Source organism: Hipposideros armiger, unplaced genomic scaffold (genome assembly GCF_001890085.2).
Source record: "Hipposideros armiger isolate ML-2016 unplaced genomic scaffold, ASM189008v1 scaffold_134, whole genome shotgun sequence".
NCBI lineage: Eukaryota > Metazoa > Chordata > Mammalia > Chiroptera > Hipposideridae > Hipposideros > Hipposideros armiger.
The window spans coordinates 2,860,729-2,885,607 of NW_017731484.1; the positions used below are offsets into that span (position 1 = coordinate 2,860,729).

Here is a 24,879-nt window from a genome sequence, read left to right on the forward strand (position 1 = left end):
CTCCTCCTCCAGCTCAGGTTGCAGCTTCTCCCGGGAGCCGCTCACCTTTCCGGAGCAGAGGAAGCAGCCCCGAGCCCGGGCAGGGCGCAGGGCGCAGGGCACGGTGCCCAGCCCCGCGGCCCCAGGACGCGCGCGGTGAGTCCGGCTAGCTGGCGGGGGCGCCGGGGAAGGAGGGGAGGTCGGAGCCGGGGGCACGGTGGCGCCGGCGAAACGGAGCAAAGGTAACCTGGGTGGCTCTTAAAGGCGCCACTGCTTTGCCCGGGGGTGAGGGGTTGGAGGCGACTGCCTGAGCTGCTGGGAGATGGGGGATCGCGAGGCGTGTTGCGTGTGCTTGTGGGGGGGGGGGAGGGAGGGAGGTGATGTCCTGCAGAGGCCACTCCCAAGTCCTAGGTGCTTAGGAGGGAAGGCTGTTTTGCATTCTCAGACCCTCACTCCCCAGGGAGGCTCCATCCGGACTCCCTTGGGCACGGAGCTCAGGTCTGAACCCTGGGAAGCAAAGTTTTCCACCCAGTCGCGAACCTGGCGCTTTCCAAGCGCCCTTCCTTCTGGGAAGGGCAAGGGTCAGGTGGGTCCCTGGGTGAGGTGGGAACCCGCGAATGAGGGGCCAGATCGCCTCCTCGAAGGGCTTTCCAGGCTCTGGTGAACTTTCCAGAGCCGCAGGCTGTGGGGTGGGAGGCCAGAGCCCTGGGGTGAAGGTGGAGGACATGTGAAGCCCTGCAGGTTCCAACGCTGGGAGGGGGGGGTGAGTGCGGGCCTCTGGGGACTGCTGTCTCTTCTGGCTCTGCCCAGCCGGGATCCTGGAGGCCAGTGGCCCTCACCCCGTGGTAGCCACTGGCAAAGGGCTCATGAAGCCATGGGAAAGGGTGGGCGGCCTGTTGGACCAAGGAGATGTGGCTTGAGGATTCTGCTGTGTGTGAGGACATGACCAGGAATCAGAAGTCAGAACCTGGTATAGGCTGGAGGCCTCTGTTCCGCCTGTTGGGGGCCACGCAGGCCTTGTGGTGGGAGTGGGATTGTTGAGACTCATTTTCTGTGCTGTGGGGTCAACATCATGCTAGGCACCAGTGGCCTCTTTCTAATTCTGTCTGAAACCTTTCCTAATATAGGGATGGAAGAGTTGGGGCTGTGAGGAGTGGGGGTCAGCTCCCCAGACCAGCCCAGCCCTCAGCAGTTCCTCAACTATGGCCTGGGCCCTGTGACTCACTAATACCACCCACCGTCATGCCCCTCCTGTGTCAGCGTCCTGTGAGATTCCTCATGTTCGTGTGGCGTTTTTCTACTGGGGCTGGGCACAGACACAGCACATTCCTGGACATTAGCCCAAGGGAGCAGAATCCTCGAGGACGAGGACGCCGGGGCAGTCTGGCTGACAGGACGTCCTCGTCCTCAGAGGTCCCCTACCTTTAGCCTTGCCTTGGCAGGAGGCTGAGACAATGTGGCTTAGGGTTGGAGAAGGTGAGGATGGCTACAGGTGACACTGGCGGCTGTTGGGTTTGGGCCTGCATCCTGAAGGCTGCCTGAAGTGAGTGAGGGTCACCTTGCCACAGCAAAGCTACTGTCTCGGGTTACCTGCCCCAGCCACCTCCTGTGTAGCTGATGAGCCTGTGAGACAGACCTCTCCCCGCCCCGGCACCCTCACTGCCCACTAGGTTCCTGGGAGTCTCCCCATGCCCCACCAGGAGCATGGACCCTTCGTTCTTCCCAAACTTATAGGGGTTTGCAGAGCCAAAGTAGGTTTCAGTAAATTACATCTGATTTCTGAATGCCTTAGCGGCTACATTTACTAAGGTATCTATTGGATGTCAAGCAGTGTGTCACACAGCTTTACGAAGTCGGTGTTATTACCCCCCTAGTACAGGTAAGGAAACAGAGACGCTGAGAGAGCTTTCCCAAAGTCGCACCGCTTCCATCCGACCCCCAGCCTCCTGCTCTCCGTCTCTGCCCCATCGAAGGCTCTCCCAGTCCACTCCAGAGCTCTCTGGTTTCCCTCAGGAGAAAGGATGGGGGTGGTGCTGTGAGTAAAAGGCTCCCATTTGCCCCGTGGGTGGCCAGCTTCTCCATGGGTCCCAGGAGAAAGGGCGCCAGATCTGAGGAATAAAAAAGTGGGGTTCCTGGCCTGAGATCTATCTCATGGGTCAGGCTGCCTGCCTTGGAAGCCTCCCCCTGGGCCTCGAGGAGATGGAGCTGCCTTTATGGCTGCTTTTGTTTTCTCTACAGACCCAGACTCTGTCCTCTGCCCACTTGGGCTTTCCTGTGCCCAGGCACACAGGCCCCAGGCTGTGGGGCAGAGCCTGGCGTGGCTCCTCCTAGCTCGTACCTCAACCTTGCCTCTCCTTTCTGGGGTCACCTCGTTTTGGACTGCATGTCCATCTAGCCCTCCCCTGATTCCTTCTTTCCTTCCCTGAGTTTGCCTAAAAGGGAGGGCAAACCCAGGGCCTTGATGGAGTCCGGCTCCAGCACATGCTAGCTGTGTGACTCCCCTCTCCCCAGCAAACCCCTGAGCTTCTCCCCGCCTCAGTTTCTTCATCTGCGAAATGGGGATCATAACAGGGAGAGGTGTTATAAATTAAGTGAAATAACACATAGTGCCTGGCACATAGCAGATGCTCGATAACTGGTAGCTGTATTTGGAAAGAAACTTCCTAGTTATGGCACTATGCCTGGCTCTGGGGTAGAGAACAAGGCAGGCTTTCCTGATCCCATTAGGCTGGGCCTTCAGGCTATCTTCCTGCACTTCCAGACTGGGGAGGAAGGTTCTGTGTAAGAGAAAGGGGGAGGTGGTTACAGCTTGGATGGAAACCTGCCTGGAGGGGACCCAGGAGTCTGTGCTGTGGGGACTCTACACTCTAATTTCCAAAGGATGAGTGAGGTAGGTACCGGGAGCTGGAAAACCCCCAGCTTCCTGCTCTGGAGGCCTCTGGCAGAGCCTCTGTTCCTTGGGGTAAGAAGACCCTCCCCATGTACTTAATTAATTGCAGTCCCTGTTCTGCTCTGTTGTCCATGAGGGAGTGGCTGGCCTGGAGCCAGACTCACCTGATTAGCTTCACCCCTTTGGGAACAAGTCACATTTCTGTTCCCCTGGGCTGTGTCCCGCCACAACCCCTACTCTCCCCCACCCTAAACCCTTCACCTTCACCCTCCTGGCATTAACTGCTGAGTGGGCACTTGCCCATCTCCAGGGAGGAGACCAAGAGTAGTCTTGTTCTTGTCCTGGTCCCCACAGCTGCAGACACACACACACAGGACCCGCTCTGAGGCTGGGCCTGGCCGGAGCTGGTGCAGCAGCAGATCGGGAAGAGGGAGACTGAGGTACATCTTAGCCAGACCTCTTGCCTAAGGAGAGCCCATCTGCTCCTGAATTCTCCGTGGTTCCATCTGCAGGGGAGGGCTCGGGAGGCCAGTGTGAGTTTTGGCTTTGAACCGAAAAGGGTCTTGATGCTGCCTGACCGCATGAGTGGCCCTGGTGAGACAGAACACCCTGGTCTCAGAGACATTGGCCGGAACTTCTGAAGGGACAGTGGTGAGACCCCCTTTCTTGGAACTCTGGATGATGGTCTCATCCTGTGCTCCTGACCCACCCTACTGACATTAAATAAAGTCTTCCCTGGAAATGGAGGGGTGGGGATAGACTAGGTGACTGTTAATCATTCTGTACATGTTGAGCGTGTGTCTCCTGTCCACCATGGGTGGAGGCCGTGTATAGACTTTGGGGTCAGTTCAAATCCGGCTTCCGCCATTCAGTAAGCGGTCGCATAGGTGAAGGAATTTGCTTGCCCATGTTTCAGTTTCCTCGGTTAGAAAATGGGGAGAGCAATGGTGTTACTTCATGTGGCTGTGAGGGTTCCAATGAGATAACCCCCAGCTTTATCTTAGCTTTTTTCCTTACCTGGTGTGATCCTTGAGAGGTGGTGGCAGATGGAGTTAGTAGGCCACATTTGACAGTTCTCAGTACCCTGGCCTCTGCTCGATCCCTGCAGAAACCAGGGCTCAGGCCCCAAATTGGGAAGAAAGGTGTGTTCTTAAACCGTTTCTACCCTTCCTCACCTTGAGCACCCTCTGCATTTTATCATTATCATGAAACATTCGGACAGAGCTCCAGAACCATCTATCCTCACTCCTTGCTTCCCTAAAGAAGCCTTCCTTTCCTTGCCTTTGGGGACCCCCTCCAGAACCAGTGCTGCTTCTCTCCTTTGGCCTTAGCCATCCAGCAGAGGAGACCCTTGCTGGGTGACCAAGCCCAGGAGGTCGACATGGCCGTTCATCTCCAGGTCTTGGCAGGATCCAGTACTCGGGAGCAGGTAGGTGGTAGGTCCTGTGCTGGAGGGTATCTCTCATGAATTCGGCAGTGCTGGGTCTCCAGACCACCTCTGCCAGCAGGACATGGAATTAAGCCAAGAAAGGGTCCCAGAGCCATTCCCTGTTCCTGGCATGAAGGCCCTCTCTCCCCGCCCCCCCACTGCTGGGCTGGGTGCCACATTCTGGATTGATGCCAGATTTGATATGATTCCTTCCCTGTGCAAGGTGGCCCTTGAGTGGACTGCTGATTTCCCTGGTAATGGTGCCTGCTGGAGGGAATACCATCTCTGGGCAGGTCCTTGCAGTCCCCTCCAACCCTGGGGCAGCAGACAGGGCACTGAACTCAAAGTCATAAGCCCTCAGTCCTAGGTTCAGCTCTGCCCTGTCAACCCAAGTGGCCTTGGGCAGGTCACTCCTCTCTCTGAGTCTTGCCTTCCTCACCTGAAAAACGAGGGCACAGACCTGAGGTTTCTAAAGCCCCATCCATGACTGCTGGTTTATAGTTCCTACTTTTGCTGATCCTACTGACACGGTGAGCTGTGCTCTGAGACCCAGGGAGGGGCTCCGCCTTCTGTTCCTCCAAACTCTGGAACACAGGGGCTTCCCCCAGCTGAGGCCCCAGTAGCCAGTCTCTGCCACGGAGAAGATGGGCAAGGAACCCCGGGAAGGCCCCCCCCCGCCCCCGCAGTCAGATAGGAAGAGAAAAAGCACCTCCCAAAGGAGTGGGTGCTGGATCAAATGCCTTAGGGCACTGAGTGCTCAAGGGCAAGGTGAACTGTGGCTCCTGGCCAGATCCAGCCTGTTTTTAGCATATGTCCTGTGAGCTAAGACTGGTGTTACAGTTTTAAATTCCATAGAAGAAAGTAATATTTTGTGACACTTGAAAATTATATAAAATTCAAATTTTAGTGCCCAGGAGTAAAGGTTTACTGGAACACAGCCACACTCGTTCGTTTCCATCCTGTCCGTGAGCACTTTCTACAAGGGTAGAATTGTGTGATTGCTACAGAGACCGTATGACCCAGAAAGCCTGAAATGTTGACTATCTGGCCTTTTGCAGAAAACATTTGCCGACCCCTGCTCAAGATAATTATAGTTCTCCCTAGGCTTGCACTAAACAGTTCTGGAATCTCAATCTAAAAATACTTCCTTTTCATTTGAAAAGAAGTGTTATTTTTTTCAACATAAGCAATGAATGTTCATTATGGAAATATTGGGTGATGCAAATAAGCAAGAAGACCTTAAAATTACCCACAATTCTGCCCCCAGGGATAACCTCCATTAGCATTTTAATGAATGTCTTTCTGGATTATATACAGTGTTTGTATGTATATGTCTATCTATGACACATGTCTATCTAGCACACATACAGCTTTTGCAAGTTGTACACATCTGCCCTTTTTTACCTAAAAACACATCTCAAACTGTTTGCTATCTCTGCCTGTCCTAGGCCCAGTGAGGGTATTCTAGTATCTCAGGCCCTTGGGGGACATCTAGACAAAGGTGCCCAACTGGCAGTTGGCCCCACGTGTGTGAGGCTTGGGCTCAGTGGGGCCAGAGTCATCAGCACATGGGTGGTGGTTTCCACCACTGGAGAGCATGAGGTCACCGGAAAGAGTTTGAGGAGCGGGAGGAACAAAAGGCTAAAGAGGGAACTCTGGGGATTGCCAACGCTCAGGGACAGGTGGAGGAAGTGAATCCACCAGACATGGAGGGAGAAAGAAGCAGGAGGGGAACGGGCCAAGGGAGGGGAAGACAAGGCGTAGAGCTCAGGACGGTGCCTGGCCCCGAGCAGCTACTCGTGAAATGAGAGAGTGACTGGGAGAAATCAGCACCTCCCTTCCAGAAGCCCGAGCTCGGGGCAGCAGGTGCCACCGACGAGGGCATTTAGAGAACAGCTGAACAACTGCGAGATGTCCAAAGGCTTCCCAGAGGGGGCCTTGGAGACAGGGAGGAGTGGGGTGGTGGTCCAGGCCGAGGCGGCCGCCTGGGCCCAGCCTCGTGGGAGGGAGGCATCTTGGAAAACGTTGGCCGGGGGTCCGGTTGGAATGCAGGCATGGGGTAGTGTGAGCCAGACTGGTGGGGTGGGGGCTGGGAGTGGAGTATAAATAGGAATATGGTCTAGCGATGCTGGGAAACCCTCCCCTCCTGCCCTCCCTGCTCTTGAGACAGAGGTCTCCAGGGACACCAGCACTCGAAGGCCCCTGCAGTTCTGTTGCGAAAGTTGGGCTTGGTGAGAAAACCAGAGAGATGTTGACAGGGATCCCAGGACAGGTCCGTACATCTGGACAAGGGAAGCCAAAGAGTGGGTGAACTTGATGGTCTCTATTTCTCCTCCTACTCATTTGTAGAAGATGGTGAGCATCAGCGTCTGTGCTCATGCAAACAGATGGAGCTCTTTCCTTTGGGATTTAAGGAAGACCTAAGAAAAAGTTCTGGACTAGGGAATTTTGAAAGCACCTGGGTGGTAGCTGAGGGACCTTCCTTGAGGGTCTTTAACAGGGGTTGCTAAAAGGAGTGGGAAAGGGTCTCCTTTGCGTGGGAAGTGAGGCTGGCTTTGCCTGGAAGCAGGAATATGTGGGAAGGGAGGTCTTGCTTCAGCCTTTGGTCTGGGATGTTCTGCGCAGCCTGGACCATAGCTGACAGAAGGGCGCCTTGTCCCATCTTATCACTTGGAAATCCAGAGCCTCCCCAGAGATTGCAGGCCAGCTTTAGCTGGGTCTCCAAATAGGGTCACAAAGAAAATGCTGGAAGATGATATATGTGCCTCCATTTCCTGCGCCTTAGGAAGACAGAGAGCAGTAGAGTGAGTAGCAGCAGGGCTGATATGGGGCCCACACAGAGGAGCTAAGAGTGGGGCGGTCAGGGGGTCAAGAGGGGTCATCTGTAGGGGTCAAGGCCAAGGTCAGAACTTGAGTAGTGCACCTGACCTGTGGGTCTCTGGGAATCTGCCACTGAGGAATGGGAGCCCATGAAGAAGGCCTCAGGGGCCTGCCAACTTCCCTCCCCATGAGTCCTGAAGGCTCCTTCTTAATGCATATTCGGTTGGAACTGCTCAGTAAGATTTTTCCCATCCTTAGTCCATCCCTCACTATGGTGTGGCACTGGCCAGCCCAGAGACCTCTGTAAGCCTCTGTTAGGAAGGTACTGCCAGGCAGGAGGCTGCCCCCTCTGCCCCAGCCCACCATCTCCCCACGGCCATCGGGGCCCATAGCTGGCTGGAGAAGGAAGGTTACTTACGGCTGAGGCTTTGAGTCCAGTGCACAACTGACGGTCTCCTGTCAGTCCTCTTGCCTCCAAACAGCTCCTGGAAGTAGGAATTCACAGCATATATTTCACACATTCACTGACGATCATGTGAGGGTTTGCTCGGTGCCAGGCCCTGTGTCAGGCACTGGGTGTAACGGTGACTCAGACCCAGTCCTTGCCCCTAACAGGTTCACAGGTAAACCAGGGAAATAGACAAGTGAACAGTTACAGGACAAGGAGCCAAGAGCTCTGCTTGGGGATGTCCGAATGCTGTGGAAGCACAGAAGAGGGTCCCTGCCTGACCGGGGTCAGCAGGGTTTCATGCTAGAGAAGACATGAGGGGCAGTAAAGAAGGTTCTAGGAAGATGTCGTGCCTGGACTGAGCCTTGAAGATGTGAGCGCTTGGACGGCTTTCCCCTAGTCCCTGGCCCGACATCCCGGTGTTTTAATTCGCACTGAGACCCAGGAGAACCGAGGAGGAATCACGTTCTGGGGAGCGTAGGGCTGCTTGACTGTGCTGCCCATGCTTGCTGTGATGTGCCCCCAAAGAGGGCAGGGCCAGGCCCACCCCAGTGGTGCCCAAGTCCTACCTACAAAGAGTGGGGCTGGCCTGACACGCAGAAGATAAACCTAGAAACAGGTGCCGGGCCTGGCTGAAAGTGAAAGGAAGGGAACCAGCCAGCATTTATTGCACACGGACTGACAGAGTGTCCTGGAGATTCAGGGGACTGAAGGTCTTTGTCCTTCATGAGCCTAATGTTTATACATCTGTAGAGAAAAGAGGCTTACACAAGTCATTATGATATAGCAGCGAGGTCTAATTGAGCCATTTGTTCATTCATTCTGCACATACTGACTGAGCAGCTGGGAGGTTCCTGACACCATGTAAGGCGCTGAGGAGACGATGCTGACTGCTCTTGTCTGAAGGACATCACATCTAGTTGCGAACATGCACTGGCTGCCCTGGAGCGAGGAGACATCGCGTTTTACCTAGAAGGAGGTGGTGTCCTGTGCTACGTCTCAGAGGAAGGACACTGAGTTTGGAAGTGGTTTTACCTTGGAAGCAATGAGGAAGGGCGCCCCAGGCCACATGAATGGCATGTGCAACGCTATGGGGCGTTAAGTGTGGATTCCTCTGCAAATGCCAAGCACGTGCCATAAAACTGGACCCTCCAAGGAGGGGTGAGAGCTAAGACAAGGACCCAGGCATCACAACACAAGCGGCCTGGTTTGCTGGGCCCTGGAGTCTGGACCTTTTCCTGAGGGGCGTGTTCTATTGAAGGGTTTTGAATAGGCGAGTGACATCATCAGGAAGCCACTGAGCAAGTGCAGTCTCGCAGCCTGATGGCAGTTGGATGGGAGGTTAGGTAGGTATCATCCTCATTTAGCAGACGAGGAAACGGAGGTGTAGGAGTCTTCCTAGGTCACAGTGCTAGTCAGTGGGAGAGCTGAGATTTCTTCCATGACTCCAAACTGCAGAGAATTTTGGAGAGCAGGCCTGGATGGCACGCGGCCCTCCCTGTAGGACATTCTGTCAGGTAGGGTGCTGCAGGGCTGACCCTGAGCCCCAAACGCTCTGCCCCTGACCAGGCTTCCGGTACCTTAGCCCTTCCTGAAGGCCTTCCCCACCTGCTGCTTGCGTGCCAAACTGAGGCTTTGGAAATCTCTGAGCGCCGTCACTGTGTCCAGAGCATCTGTTCATTGGCAGGGCGACTGCAGGCCTAGCCGGTCTTCTTTGATTCTGACCACCCCGAAGACCCCAGACTGGCAATCTCTCTCATCCGGGCTGGAGCTGGGGTGGGGCGAGGTCAGTGATGAGGGCTCAGGGCGTCTGTCCCTGCCTCCCAGCTCCAGGCAGCCATATAGAGTGGCTGGCTTCCCCTGAGGTTTGTTGCAAGCTAGAGACGCTAAAGCTTCAAGCTGTGCAGGGGTCAGTTAGAGGATGAAGGAGATGCTATCTGCAGGCTCCCTGCAGGCACAGTTCTGAGGAGGGAGTGTCTGAAGTCTCAGCTCATGACGTCTGCAAACTTGGTCAGCTGTGGCCTCTGGTGCTTTTGAATCCTGCCCAAAGGCCTGACGTGGCTGAGTGACTGAGGTCGGGGCAGGGAGTGGGCAGCAGACAGTATCGGAAGTGTCCCGGCTGGTGCTCAGCCTTTGGTACTAAGGGTCGGACTGTCTGGGCTTCTGAAAGTGGGCAGTTGGAAGTTATACCCTTCAGCCCCTGCCCCCGGGCCCACAGATCTAAAACAAAGTAAAACAAAACCAAAAGAGGGATTGGAGAAGGACCTGGTGGGTACCTGGAACGTAGTACGTGTGCTCTATGGGCCGTGAACAGACAGCCATGCCTGCTGTACTCCTATGTCACCAGCACAGGCAGAAGGATCAAAGCGCCCTGGTGAGGGAAGCACATGACAAGTCCTCTCGGTGGTCCTGTGAGATCATGCACTCCGATGGAGTCTGCCCATAGGAGGGTCACTTAGTGGTCCTGGGGGGTCAGCGAAGCTTCTGAAGACCTGAGACCTGAACTTTATACAGGGGTGTGGCCTGGAGCAGAGTTAGAGTGGTGGGGAGTGGGAAGAGCAACGCCGGAGAGGGTTGGGGGCCCGGATCTTGAGGGGCCTTGGGTGCAGGCTGGGAATTGGGGCTTTATTCAGGAGGAAGGCAAAGGTCTCCTTATAAGCGTTTGCTAAGGAGTCTCCAAGCCGGCTCCCTGGAGGTTAAGTTGATGGTGACACACGCCCCTCCACACCCGTCTGCAGCCAAACTTCTTGAGGCGGAAGCTGCCACCCAGCCCCCCTGGATGCTCTGCTAACCTCCTTCTCTGCCTTGTGGTCTCCCGGTGAGGGCCCCCCCAGGTGTCCCAGCCCCAGGGCAGGTGTCAGGTCTGGAGCCTGGCAGAGGTTGTCCTCGGAGTGGGGACAGGAGGCCCAGTGAGGGGCCCGGCGGAGGCGGGGAGGCCAGGCTGGCCTGCTGTGTGGAGTTTTCTCCCCTCCAAGGATAGGATGAGATCTGTCTGCCAGGAGACTGGGTCCTCTGACCTGCATGGCTCTGCCGAGTTGTCTCGTATAAGTTGGGGGACCCTACCTGCCTGGCCTTTCCCTCCGGTGGCTCAGGCCTGCCAGTAGCTCACCATGTACCCTGTTTCCCACCCCTCTTCCATGCCGGGGTCTCAAAGCACCTTTGAGTGGGCTGTAAGGAGATCTGTGTCTAATGAGCTTTAGATGGGGCCTCTTTTTGGCACATCTTTACGTCTGAGCAGGCGCTTGAGAGAAGAAAAGAAGAGGGAGCTAATATTTTCTGGGTATCTTCCTTCTACTAGTGCTGTGTCGTGTCAGCTCACTCAGCATCTCCATTCAGATGTCCAGGCCCAAACCCTCAGAGTCCCACTTGACCCCCTTCTCACAGCCCATAGACAGTCCTTCTGCAAACCCCTTTGGCTCCACCTTCCAGAATCCCACCGATTCTCCCACCTCCACTGTTCCCATGCTGGCCTGAGCTACCCCCATCTCTCTCCTGGACCTCTGAGTCGCCTCCTGCCCCAGCTCCCTGCTTTTTCCCCTTGCCCACACAGTCTGTTATCAACGCTGCAGCCAGAGGGAGCCTATTAAAATCTGGTGGGATCGTATCACTCATCTCCTCCAACCCTCCCAAGCCCCAAGAGGCCCCAAGGTGACCTGGAGCTCCGCCCGGTGCTCCCCTCTGGCCTCCTTTCCAGCCACACTGCTGTTCTAGACCAAACTCGCTTCTGCCTCAGGACCTTTGCTCTGCTGTTCCCTTGCTTGACCTCTTCCCCAGACTCCACATGACTAGCTCCCTCCCCACGCCTATTTGGAATTTTTCTAAGAAGATGTCACCTTCTCAGGGAGGCCTTCCTGACAGCCCTGTTTAAAATTGCAATGCCCTCACCTCTTAACACCCCATCCCCCCTTCCTGCTTTATTTTCTCCGCTGCACTTGTCACCACCTAACAGCCTGTATATTTTATTTATTTATTTTGTGGTCTGTGCTGCCCTCCCCCACCTTCATTAGAACAGAAGTACAGTGAGGGCCGGAATGCATGTTTTGTTCCCAAGATTCTCACGGTCAGTAACAGTTCTTGGCATGTAGTAGCTGTTCAGTAAAAAACGGTCAAATGAATGACCAGAGCCAAAGCGAAGAGAGATTTTGTAACTTAATCGCCATCATACAGCCTGCTAGTGGTAGCACCAGAATTTGAACTTGGATTTTTCTGGCTTTTTATTTGGGGGGTGAGAGGGGTGTGTGTAGGGGGGGCTGTGGGGGGGCAGTGAAGGAGACCTGGAGGAGAAAAGAGCACTTAGGACCTAGACCACAGGTAGGGGGTGGGGTGGGGAGCATTCCAGTTAGGAGACACAGGGAGCCATGTGGTCACGGAGTTTGACAACAGGAAATTGCTGCATGATTTTGAGCAAGCCAGTTCCTCTCTGGGTCTCCACATCCTCTGTGGGCCAGCAACGGATTGGAATGGTGGATCTGTAAGTGCCTTCTGATAACCTTCCAGGACTCCAGCCCTTTCTTGCTGGGTGCACGGTGGCCTCTGGGCAAGTATCAGTTTCCTCCTGGCCTGGCTCCTCCTTGCTCCTGTGCCACCCACTTCTCTGACACCAGCAGGAAGTCCTGGGCCGGCAGGTGTGTGCCCAGGAAGAAGTGGCAGGAGGTAGGCTGAGAACTGTATGGGCTTACCTGGGCAGGCAGGCAGGCGGGAAGGCCTTCTGGGCAGCTTGCCTGCCTACCCCCGAAGCTCCCAAGAGGGTTGTGCCCCCTTCACCATCCCCCGAGCCACGCCAGCATCTCTGAATGCCCGTCTCCTCCTTCCCCTGGCACCGGTTGCTCGGGGACAGCCCCAGATGGCTCCCTGGCCTGGGGACAAAGGCCACACTGTCCCCGGCCCTGGGCTGACCTCAGGGTCACACTGAGCCCTTCTGTCCCCATATGGGGGTGGGGGCAGACAGCACAAGGTGACAGGCCATTTTCCTGCCTCCATTCCCCCTCGGCCCCCAAATCTGAGGAGCTGACTCTCCCAAGGGAAAAGTGACAGAGGCATCTTGTGTCTTGAGCTAGGGAACAACAGACCATTCACTGCCCAGTCTGCCCTGACACACCCAAGACCCTGCCGGGTTCAATGCCCTGATTGTCCCCAGCAGAGAGAGGCATCCACTCTCTGCTATGGTCACCACCCCTGCCACCTGCTTCCCTGTCACCATCAGGAAGTCCGTCCCTACATCTGACCTTCACCATTCCTGCTACAGTGACAGCCACTTCCTCTTGGTCTCTTCTCAGGCCAGTGGAGAACAGCTGGTCCCCATCCCTCTGCATCACTTGGCCCCACATTCCTGCTCTAGTCAGCTGTTCCCAGTTTCACCCTCCCTTTCCGCCCCACCCCAGACCCAAGCTGGTGGCTCCTTGCTCCTAACGGAACGTGAGGAGAGCAGGTGCTCAGGGCTAGGTCTCCTTTGCCTTGTAGAAATTGGCAGTCTCTCTCCCAGAAGGCTCACCCTCAGGAAAGAGCAAAGGCGTGAGATTTATGGCAGCTACTGGTGGATTCCTGAGCCACAAACCATCCATCCCATAAGTCCCAGACTACAAGGTGGCTTTCTGGGGGAGCCCTGTCTTTAGGAGATGTGACTGGCCCCTCTTGGCAGAGCTCAGACCTCAGACCTCAGGGACCCAAGTGCCTGGCTCCCCCGATCTCCCATGGATGTCCATGACCGAACCTGGGCTTCAGTTTGTGCTGGGCAGACATTGCCTCCCCTTTGGGGGAAAGGGGGTGTCTCCTGCTGCACTCAGCCTGCCATCCACCCCCGCAACCCCCCGACACCTCCACTGCTCGGAGGAGTCCCCATCTCAGCCTGTCGGGCAGTCCAGAAACCCGTGCAGATTACCGTTCCTGATGTGGACCTCAGATGCTTCCCCAACATGGCTCCATGTCCCCAGACCCAAGCTGGTGGCTTCTTGCTCCTTGCTCCATTGGGGATGCTTTTTAAAACTGCATTTTCCCTGGTGATGATGCTGATATTCAGCTGACATTGTAAACAACTGATGGGTACAATGGGGACATCTCCAGTCTCCATTCATGCTGGGAAATATGAGTCAACAGGTAGGGCATGTCTAGGTCCCCTTGTCACTGGAACCCATACACTACCTCCATTCTGGGCTGGGCGCACACACAGTGTGAGGCAGGTGGCTGCCCTCTGGGAGCTCCTGTCTGAGAATCCTGCAGACAGGTAGCCCGAGACATTGTTTAAAGCCACAGAGGAGTGGCTGAGTTTGGCTGGCAGGAATGAACTTCGGATGGAAGATCGGGCAAGTCTGTAGCCAATGGGCTTTGCCAATGCAGCTGGAAAAAAGAGCTCTCAGCTCATTTTCATCAGAGGAGCTCTCACCAGCCCCTGAGTTCCTTGAAAATAGGGTCCACGCTATACTCACCACTGTAACAATGTCTGGCACATAGTAGGTACTCAGTCCTCATTTGTTGAGCTGAACAGAGTGAGACTTCAGGGCCCACTGGCAGAGGTAGGCTTGGCTGGCAGTGCAGACCTGAGGCCTGTAGTCTGAGAGATGCCAGCCTGAGGAAGGAAGGCCTGGCCATGCCCAATCTCAGGGCTCAGGGGAGCTGGAGGGCCACAGCTTAGCTGCATTTGGGGGCAGTCAGCAGCCTTCAGGTCCAGGGAAAGGACCTATTCCAGACTGGCTGAGGACAGAAGGATGTGATCATTAAGCAAAGCAGACATGTTACTGACCCATAATTCCTTAAACCAGGAGGATTCAGGAGGGGCCTGGTTGCCTTGGCAACTGGGTATTGGCCAGTGACAGGGCTGAGAGCATCCTCCGGGAATGAGCTGTTGTTCCTGGTGTGTGGGTACAAGCCGGGGGAGGGTGCAGGGCGGCCCCCTTCCATCACAGGGCTGGCCCCTGATGCCTACTGGGCAGGTGTCAGTGGGGGCCCTTGTAGGACCTCTTGGTCCCAGCCCCACTGCAGCTGAGGGAGATGTGGGCAGAGCAGGATGAGGGGCGGCCACCTTGCGAGTTTATGAAACCATGGAGGGGGAGGGGAGGGGCAGGACAGCCCCACTCTGTTTTCAAGGCAGGACAGAGAAGGGTCTTCGGGAAGGAGCAGTTGCACAAGTCTCTTTGGGAGACCAGAGGACAAGAGGCCTGCGGAGTTGCAGGGAGAGAATCCCTTCCGCCTGGGTAAGGGCCCTGGGAGCGAGCAGAGCAGCCGGCCCCTCCGCCTTTGTGTTCTCTGCGGTGGACACCCTGACTGCTCAGAACTCCCCAGGGGCCCTCTCTGTTTCCTGCCAACTTCTGTGTTTCCCCTGAGACCTTCAGCTGCTCCTGACTGCCTACGTTTTAGCTGGAGAGATGGGGCTGGGCCAGCTAGGATGCACACATCCCCTCCATCTCTTTCCTCTCTTTTCTTGGGGATCCAGGACAAGCCAGAGAGGGACCTCCAGGTATTGGTATTAGGATAAAATGGGGTTTGGACCAGACTGTGTGTCACAAGGGTTCAGGTTCAGCTGATGTTCCGCTGTGGGCATCAATCAAGGAGGCTCACTGGCTGCTGACATGTTCAAGCTCTTACACACAAGTTGATAAAGAGCTGCTGGTCCAAGGGCCACCTGGTTCTGGTGCCCTCCCTGCCGTGCAGCCCTCCTTCCAGAACTTGCTAGACCTCCAGCAGCTAAAAGGTCACCATCTGGCCCTGGGGAGGCCTCCAGGATCCTCTTGGCACATCACACTGCTATTACGAGCAATACTTTGCTGTTCTGGTTGGTCTGAATTGTGAATATCTCCCCAGGAGCAGGGAGTCCTGGGGGTGATTCACAGGGAGGTAGAGGGTTCGAACCTCCCCTCTGGGAGCTCAAACTTTGGTGGGAAAGACTCAACCCTGCGTCCCAAGTGCAGGACAACAGAGCTGATAGGAAAATGGAGACCAAGACCGGGAATGCACTTTTGGTGTCGACCAGTCCCTATTGCCCTGTTGTCATTGCTCTTCTCACACCTCCCATCTCAGGACCCCGCTGCCTGGTCCTGCTGACAATGAACATGATGAAGAACTTCAAGCGTCGCTTCTCCCTATCCGTGCCCCGCACCGAGACCATCGAGGAGTCCTTGACGGAGTTCACAGAGCAGTTCAACCAGCTCCACAACCAGCACAATGAGGGTGAGGGGTCTGGGCCCCCCCACCCCGTCATTGCCCCAAAGACCTCTTTGCCCTCCCGGACCACACCTTCACTGCTGGCCTTGCGGGGGTCAGAGGTGGAGGAGCTGACGCCTCTCCCTCTCAGACCTGCAGCTTGGTCCTCTTGGCGGAGACCCCCAGCCAGAGTCCAGCACCTTCTCCCCCTCAGACAGTGGAGAGGAGCCCGGGCAGCCGTCCCCTGGCATGCAGTACCGGCGGCAGAACCAGCGCCGCTTCTCCATGGAGGTGAGGAGCTCCGGGCTGTACCCTGTGGACACGGCAGGACACATCCACCAATGTGTGCCCAGGAGAGGGGTTGCCTTGGAGCCAGACTTCATGGGTTCAAGTCCCAGCTCTGCCGTTGATGAGCTCTGTGACCCTAAGCTGGTTTCTCAACCTCTACGTACCACAGTCTCTTTGTGTTAAAATAGTCATCATGAAGATTAGATGAGTTAATATATGCCAAGGGCTTAGAACGTTCCAGGTACGTAGCAAGGGCTAGACAATTTGACTATTGTTCTCATGACATGTACCCAAGTACATGTTCTCATATACATGTATCCAAGTATATGAAAAAATAAGCTTACAGAATTGTAGTGTCTGCAGATGGTGAGACAGGCCCAGAGAGGGGAAGGGACTGCCAAAGGTCACACAGCAACCCCTGGGTGTTCCCATACTCGTATGTTTCTAAGCACACCTTTGAAGCCTGGGGTCCCAGCTCGTGATTCGGCCCCTGCTGGAATTACCTAGCGGGAAAGCCGGACCCAGGGTGAGAGGCAAGCGTCCCACAGCACCAGTTACCCTGGAGCAAACACTGATGTCCCTGTCTCATCCCGGCCACTGCAGGACATCAGTAAGAGGCTCTCTCTGCCCATGGACATCCGCCTGCCCCAGGAATTCCTGCAGAAGCTACAGTTGGAGAGTCCAGTTCTGCCCAAACCTCTCAGTCGCATGTCCCGCCGAGCATCCCTGGTGAGTCCCAAGAGGGTCACAGGTTCACCAGCGTGGAACGCCCTCTCCCCAGCATGGACACATCAGTCCTGGTTTGGCCTGTCCCTGCTGAGGCCTGCAGCAGTTTCCAGGGAGGTTCCCAAGCCTCTGGCGCCACCTGCTGGCCATGTCAGGTTCATACAGCCCAACGTCATTGGTCAACCTTCATTTCCTGAAAGGGTCCCACCAGGGCTGGGGCTGAGCCCCAGGTCCCCTCTGGGTCCCAGGGTCTCCACTGACATGAGATCAGTAGACTAGCTGGCACGTGTTTCCCAGTCCTGGCTGCCTATCATATTTCCTTGGGAGCATCTTCCAAAACACAAACTCTGGTCCCCACTCCAGGTACCTCCAGAATCAGGCGCTCTGGGCGGTGGGGCCCAGGAATCTGTATTGTTAAGCGTTGAGCTATAGGAAGTGTGCTGATGAAAGATGCTGTTGTGGAGGTGGGTTCTGAACTGGACAGTCGAGGAGCAATGGAGAAAAAGAAACGGTTCTTGCCCTCAAGGAGCTAGTAGTTAGCAAGACAGACAGGTGATGAAGGTGTGATGAGGCAATCCCAGGTGCCACAGCCCTGGGCTCCACACCCTCCGCTGCCAGGGAAGGAAGGAACTCCCACTCCCGTGAGATAGAGGGAAGAGAAGAGGAAGGATTTGTGGCTGCCCTCACCCCTGCTACCCTGTTTTTCCCTCTCCCCAGTGGGGGTCTCATTACCTTCCTTCCTGGGGGCTGGAGGGGGGAGGTGTAGTGCCGGGGCTGCTGGGTTCTTCAAGCTCATAGGACCCTATGTTTCTTCCTCTCAGTCAGATATCGGCTTTGGGAAACTGGAAACATACGTGAAATTGGACAAACTGGGGGAGGTAAGAGGCTGGGTTTGGTCTTCTCAGGGCAGCCAGGCAGGATGGTTAGGAGGGACAGGGGCTTCCCCGGCCCTCCCGGATCGGTCCTCTCACTGCCCCTGCCCCACAGAGGCACACGGTCTTGGCCTGGCAGTTGGGCCCAGCCTTTGGCAGCTGTTGAAGTGGGCCCGGGTCCTGCAGGAGGGCATAAGGATAGAGTGGCCTGTGGACTCTGGGCAGGATCCAGAATTTTTTTTTTTTTCCTGCAAGTATTTCTTATCTGGGTTCGAATCCCAACTCTACTATTTACTATCTGTGGACTTGGGTGCATTATGTGTAACCTCTCTGTGCCTCAGTTTCTTCCTCTGTCGAGTGGAGATTGTAACTGTTCTACCTCACAGGGGTGTGTGAGGACTGAATAGGTTACTATAAGAAGCTTTTGTCCGGCACGTAGACAATGCCTGGACATAGTACATGCTGTGTATCTGTTAGCTGTTTTCTGTTATCCCTGCACCAGGCTTTGTGTTCAAGGCAGGGGGTGGGCAGAGGTTCAGAGAGAGGGGGAAGAGGGCCCTTTTCCTCCAGAAACCCAAAGCGGAGTCCTACATAAACATCAACATCAGGAAGAACAAACTGGTATCACAGTCGAGGGGCACCTGGCCTGCTGAGGGCTTAGAGGAAGGACAGCTCACTCTGACCAGAAGGAGTTAGGGAGAGCTTCGCAGACAAGTGAAGAGAGAAGAAGCCGGAAGTGCATTGCCAGCCAAAGTCGTAGCCCCAGCAGAGGCACAAAGGGGAACATTGGACAGAGGAGAGTAGTACCTGAGTTGGGCTGGAGCTACTGGGGTTCTTGTTCCCAGGGCACCTATGCCACAGTCTTCAAGGGGCGCAGCAAACTGACAGAGAATCTCGTGGCCCTGAAGGAGATCCGACTGGAGCACGAGGAGGGGGCACCCTGCACTGCCATCCGAGAGGGTACAGCATCCTAGGGTCTTGCACTCCTGAGGGCTCCTGGGAGGAGGGGTTCATTGACCCGAGCCCTGGTGGGAGCCTGGGGACCGGAGGTCATTGCTGAAGCGGGGATTCCTTGGGCTGATGCCAGGAAGAGAGGGTGTGTGGGGCTTGTGGGGCACCAGGGACCTAGGCAGGCCGATCTCCCCACAGTTTCTCTCCTGAAGAACCTAAAGCACGCCAATATTGTCACCCTGCATGACCTCATCCATACGGAGCGGTGCCTCACACTGGTGTTTGAGTACCTGGTGAGTTGGGAGCTTCTCCCCCTTGTAGTAGGGGGTTTGGGGGTAGGGGACGTGGTGGGGGTGCCCCAGGCCTTGTTCTACAATCGGGTTCTCAGATGCTCTCAGGCAGGAATAGGCCAAGGGCCCCGGCCTAGGAGCAACTTTGAACCAGGGACCTGTCCCATACCTGGGCTTGGGCCCTACCCAGGGAGGGGCTTCCAGCCAGGGCGCAGGGCAGGGCTGAGCCAGGCTGTATTCCAGGACAGTGACCTGAAGCAGTATCTGGACCACTGTGGAAGCCTCATGAATATGCACAATGTCAAGGTGAGGGCCTCTGTGGCAGGGACCCCACCTTCAGTTCCACACGGATCTTGGCATCCACCTGTTCTCAAAACCAGTGTGGGAACCCACTCACCACCAGGGTCAAGGCTGCTGAGGTTGCTCAGACCTTCAAATGTAGGAGGGAGGGAAGGGGCAGTGCCATTCAGGGAGGACCTTACCTCACCATACAGACACACACCCTCTGCCACTGTCTGGCTGTTGATATAAACCGCCCCCTCTCCCCTAACATTGAGCATCAGTTTTTCCATCTCTCAGATGAGAGCGTGAATTACCTGCAAGGATGAAAGGAGGCTTCTGGGGAAGGTCAGAGGGATGAATGACCTCTCCTGGTGTTTGTCAGAGACTCAAGCACATATATCCTAAATGGTGGGCTTCCTGGCCCTTCCTGGTCCCCTAAGCTCCTGGGCTGGAGAACTCTCCCTCCTGCCCTTCTGCACACCTGGTGTCCCTCCCTCTGGATAGGTTCCCTGGGGTGGATGGGGCCGAAGGTGGGGCTGCATTGTGGGCAGGAGAACCAGGTAGCTCTCCAGGCCCTCACCCCTGCCCAGTCCCTGACCCATCCCCATCCCAGCCAGGGGGCAGATGCTCAGGTCTCCCAGATGGACACGTTCCCACCTTCTGCTGCTCCCTCCTGCCCCAGATCTTCATGTTCCAGCTGCTCCGGGGCCTTGCCTACTGCCACCGCCGCAAGATCCTACATCGGGACCTAAAACCCCAGAACCTGCTTATTAACGAGAGAGGGGAGCTGAAGCTGGCTGACTTTGGTGAGGGTCTGAGCCCCCAGGGCCAGGTGGGGGGCCAGCAGTCTCCTTGGAATGCGGGTGCCGTGATGGGAAGAAGTTCAGTGGCGTGTCTGTTTCTAGGACTGGCCCGGGCCAAGTCAGTGCCCACGAAGACCTACTCCAACGAGGTGGTGACTCTGTGGTACAGGCCCCCTGATGTGCTGCTGGGGTCCACAGAGTACTCCACCCCCATCGATATGTGGTGAGTGAACGCTGTGGGCGCGACGGCAGCGCCCTTTCGCTGCTCCAGGGGTCTCTAGGAAGAACTGCCCGGCTTCCTTTAACTGCAAGCCCTGTGGCATCCTATTGAATTGGATGTTAAAGGATGAAGTCTGGACCACATTGGGGTTTCCCTGGCTCTAAGTAGACCCTCCAAGCTGTTTCTGAACTATTCCCCCAGGGGTCCATAGGGAGTTACCAGGGGGTACAGGAGGGACCCTACAGTAAATATGGTGACTCTTCCCCAAGCATCAGTTCTACTGAAAATTTTGGAAAGGATATATTTTTTAATGTTTAAATTAACATGCATATGATCTACTGGAGAATGAGAAAATCAGCTCAGTTTTAAAGTTAACAGGTTTCCAATGAAAGGCCACTGGGCCCTGGGCCCCAGGGTTCTTTAGGAAAATGGATTCATGAATTTTCTCTTCCAGTGGGGGCACACAACATGGGAAAAGTTTGTGACAACTCTACCTAAGGAACTGTCACATGGGTGCTGTCTGTGCAGACCCAAACCCTACAGAGTGAAAGGGGAGAGGTCAGAGTGTCCCAGAGCCCAGAGAAGTCCCCAGAGGCTGGATGATATTAGGCGTCTCCCGCCAGAGCGCCAGGACCTATCTGAGCCACTGTGGGGCAGGGCATCGTGGTGGAGCAGCCCTCGGAAGCCGGGCGCGAGGAGGCACAGTCTGACGCGCCCCTGCCCATTGCTCCCGCAGGGGCGTGGGCTGCATCCACTACGAGATGGCCACAGGGAGGCCCCTCTTCCCCGGCTCCACGGTCAAGGAGGAGCTGCACCTCATCTTCCGACTCCTCGGTCAGTCTCCTGCGCTCCCCCAATACAACCACCAGGGGACGCCAGAACTCCGTCCAGCCCGGGCGCATAAAGGGACTGGGAAGAGTGGCTTCGCCTGCTCACACAGGCCCAGGACCCCTTTAGCCTTGGCCGTTCTCTGCTTCCACCCCCTATATTGCACCCCTCCGAGTCGCCCTTGGCCCTGGTTCCTCACCGCCCCCTCCCCACCCCCCTCTTGTCTCCCCAGGGACTCCTACAGAAGAGACGTGGCCTGGAGTAACGGCCTTGTCAGAGTTCCGCTCCTACAGCTTCCCTCGGTACCTCCCCCAGCCTCTCATCAGCCACGCTCCCAGGTAGCCCTGCCTCCCACCTCCTCTCCTGCTTGTGGTCCTGGCTGTCACTCTTGGAAGGGGCCACACGCCCCACCCTCCCCACCCAACCCAGGCCAGGCCTCTGCCAGCTTCTTTCTCCTGCAGGTTGGACACGGATGGCATCAACCTCCTGACCAGCCTCCTCCTGGTGAGTGTGTCTCCAGCTGGGCCCAGGGACAGGCAGCCAAAGACAGCTGAAGCCCCAAGACCTCACCCTCGTCCTCGGCCCACCTCTGTGCTCACAGTCCAAGCTGCCAGTCCCTGTCACTCTCCCCCCCACCCCAATACCAAGAGGAGCACTGGTTTCCCCACTGACTTCGAGTGGAGGCACTCTGAACTCAAACCGCAGCTCAAACCCGCTTACTAGCTGTGTAGCTTTGGGGAAGTTACAGAACTTTTCTGTGCCTGTTTCCTCAATTGCAAAGTAGAATTCATCATTCATATTTTATGAGATGGCCGTGAGGGTAAATTGAGATCATGAAACACACTTAATATGGTGCCTGTCTTAAAGTAAACACACAATAGAGGGTACCTGTTGGTATTACGTATTAATATTGCGGTTAGCAATGTTGTGATTGTGGTTGCTTTAGCATCTGCATTTCTATCCCGAGAGGAGGTCACCCCAAAGTCCTGTTTCTGGTTTTTCTCCTGGTGGGAGCCTGAGCCCTGAGACGGCCTTAGGTTGGGTTGGAGGTGGGAGCTGGCACCTGACCCCAGGGGCTTCCAGGCTTAGACTCAGGTCCCTCTCATCGTAGCCACATAATTTAGGATAGGAATGACACTGCCCAGAGGGGTACCCGCAGCCCCCTAGCCAGGGCCCGATAGCCTCGCTGTGCCTTTCAGTATGAATCCAGGCGTCGCATGTCAGCAGAGGCAGCCCTGAACCACCCATACTTCCGGTCTCTGGGAGAGCGTGTGCACCAGCTCGAAGACAGTGAGTGTTGGGGGAGGTTCGGGGAGGGGGCAGGGCCACCCCGGAACCAGGAAAGGGGGCAATAGGTGTGCTTTGAAAAACTAGCATAAAGAGGCTAGAGGCCCTCCGGCCAGCTGAGCAGCATGGAGCACATGGTTTTCCATCTTGGGTTCTCAGATGTGACTAAGGGGCCAACCTCTGTGAATCTGAGACACTGCCTGAAATGCCCAGTTAGGTGCTCCTGGGCCAGTCCTAACTGAAGGGGTTCCCCAACCAGGGGGTGCTCCGAGCTCTATGCACTCAGTGTGTGTGGGGGCCGCAGGCTCCAGGAGCATAACCAGCTCCACCCAGCTCTCTCTCTGCCTTTCTCCTGTCTCTTCCCAGCTGCCTCCATCTTCTCCCTGAAGGAGATCCAGCTCCAAAAGGACCCAGGCTACCGGGGCCTGGGCTTTCAACAGCCAGGTAAGGGCTTGTACCTCCCTTATGAGAGGAGACCGGCACAGGCTGCTCCTCGCTCTCAAGGAACAGAGGTGGGGCCCAGCAGTGGCCTCGCTGACATTAGCTCCTTTCCGGGGGCCCATGGGGAGCAGGTTTCCCTGTCTCCTGCCCAGCCTTCCTCCTCCAGTGTCTCCCTCCTCAACCCCCACCCAGACAGAACGGGGCTGCATCTGACATAGCCCTGACAAAGGTGCACGTTCTCCGCAAACTCTGAGCTGTCTAACTAGCCTTCACCCTGGAGAAATGTACTTTGTCTCTAGAACAGCTGATGGCCTTGGAAGTGTCAGGAACTTGCCATGCATTATCTCCTTTAACCCTTAAGACACCCCTTGAAGTTGGTACTGTTAATGCTCCCCATTTCACAGTCAATGCAACTGAGGCTCTGAGAGATTCAGTCACAGTTTCACGCAGCTCGTAAGTGGCAGAGATGGGATTCGAACCCAGGACTGACCGGCCCCTGAGCATATGCCGTTGCTCACTGTGTGAGCAGTGCTGGAGCGTACCCTTCCCTCCTGATCTTGGGCACCCTCCAGCCCAGCCTCCTCCCTGCAGTCCCCGTCTTCTCCTCTGTGCTCCAGGACGAGGGAAGAGCCGGCGACAAAGCATCTTCTGAGCCATGCCCCCCCTGCTTCAGTCCAAAGGAGGAGAGGTCGCACTGAGTGCAACTGCGGGCAGGGTGTGGCCTGCGCGGCCCTCGGAGGACTGAAGGATGAGGGCTAAGGCCAGCTCCAGACCCCTTGCAGCCCTGCTGGCCACAGCTGCGTCCTGACCCTGCTTCCCACGTGCCTCCCAGGTGGACTTGGCCCGGACACCAACCCCTCCATCGCCCGCCCCGGGCTGGCCCTGAGCTGCTTCCCTGGGAGGAGGGGAGGGGGTAGGGAGGGATTTCGGACCCATTTCCACCCCGAAGTCCTTGGGCATCAGGGTGGAACCGACAGGGACAGGAGAACCCAGCCGCTGGACTGCGCGCTGTACCCTGGACACGGGCACCACCATGCCTCCCCTGGGGGCCCGCCTGCCTCACGACTCTGGCAGAGCCCCTTACAGGCCGCTTGGAGCCCACACGTCGTTCACCTTTCCCTCTGTGAGCAGGAAGTGACATGGCACCTTTTCCAGGACCCTGGAATCCTGGGTGCCAATGTGTGTGCCAAAGCCCACCCTCTGCCTGAGGGGCGGGTGTCCCTGGAGCAGCAGGGGGGATAGCAGCCCCATCCCCCCTTCTCATCACCCCGCCCTGTTTCCATCCCCCACTCCTCGCCGGAGGCCCCATATGCTGCTGAATGCTCGGCTGAGTCCAGAGGTAGCCTGGTACCGCCAGCGGTACTCCTGCCACCTCAGCTGGCCCCACCCATTTTCCCAGTCGGAATGGTATTGCCTTAAGTTGGTAGGTGGTAGAGCACTCACTGCCCTTGGAGCCCTAACCCAAGCTCCTACCTGTCCACCCTTTCTGAGAACGGCTCCTGCTTGTCACACCTGAGCGCTGATAAGCTCGCCCTGGACCAGGGCCCTGAGGACGGCACCCAGATATGCAGGGTCACCTTGACCCTGGTGCCAGACTGACCTGAGCTCCTTGGGACTGGTGTAGCCTCCCCGTTCCCTCCTTCTCAGCCTCCACAAAGGGTGGTCACAAGAGGGAGAGTGTACATGCCACAGACCGAAGTAGAGAATGGGACAGGACAGGCTTTGATCCTGAGAGCCCCACCCCAGGGGGCCGGGGGGATGTGGGGCTGCGGCCCCTGAAGAAAGCACTCATCAGCACCCCTACGGATCATGCCTGTTATACTCCCAAGGGTGCCTCAACACTTGGCTGAACCTTGAATGGCAAGGCCAAGGGGAGGCCAGGCCCAGCCTCCTACCCAGCCCAACTCCCTCAGCCTGAGGAGCAGTCCTGGAGGGTCTCAGCCTCCCCAGGAGTCCCTCCACTTCTCCCCCATTGTACTGTGAATGTCCTGTGATTCAGCACAAAAGCAGATGATATATTTAATTCATGATGTACGGAAAGGAGCAGGCAGTCTCGTGCAGAAAAGCTGAATTTGACACATTGATGCCAAAGACAGAGGCCTTCTCCAGGCCTCAGGAGTGTGGGTGGGCGTGTGCGCGCGCATATGTGTATATACATATATATGTATATAAAAAGTGGAGTGAGAGTTTGA

The 24,879-nt window shown here is 56.3% G+C and overlaps 1 protein-coding gene across 3 annotated transcripts; it reads left to right on the top strand.

Annotated features, from left to right (window-relative positions):
* On the top strand, positions 1-24,879 carry CDK18 (cyclin dependent kinase 18). Of its 3 annotated transcripts, none has more exons than XM_019649763.1 (16): positions 1-221; positions 15,577-15,726; positions 15,851-15,990; positions 16,591-16,716; positions 17,535-17,591; positions 18,431-18,545; positions 18,735-18,829; positions 19,070-19,132; positions 19,791-19,914; positions 20,014-20,134; positions 20,868-20,965; positions 21,192-21,297; positions 21,421-21,463; positions 22,159-22,249; positions 22,613-22,690; positions 23,305-24,879. In XM_019649763.1, the coding sequence occupies exons 2-16, from the start codon at positions 15,603-15,605 to the stop codon at positions 23,337-23,339; spliced, it is 1,416 nt and encodes a 471-aa protein (XP_019505308.1). In that variant the 5' UTR covers positions 1-221; positions 15,577-15,602; the 3' UTR covers positions 23,340-24,879. The 3 variants fall into 3 exon arrangements, with proteins under 3 accessions (XP_019505308.1, XP_019505306.1, XP_019505307.1); XM_019649761.1 differs by having other exon boundaries at positions 7-135; XM_019649762.1 differs by lacking the exon at positions 1-221 and adding an exon at positions 8,410-8,912.

Coding starts and splice junctions, on each gene's coding strand:
- CDK18 (XM_019649763.1), top strand. CDS start 15,603: ATGAACATGATGAAGAACTTCAAGCGTCGCTTCTCCCTATCCGTGCCC. Junction 21,298..21,420: donor CTCATCAGCCACGCTCCCAG/GTAGCCCTGCCT, acceptor TTTCTCCTGCAG/GTTGGACACGGATGGCATCA. Junction 22,250..22,612: donor TGTGCACCAGCTCGAAGACA/GTGAGTGTTGGG, acceptor GTCTCTTCCCAG/CTGCCTCCATCTTCTCCCTG.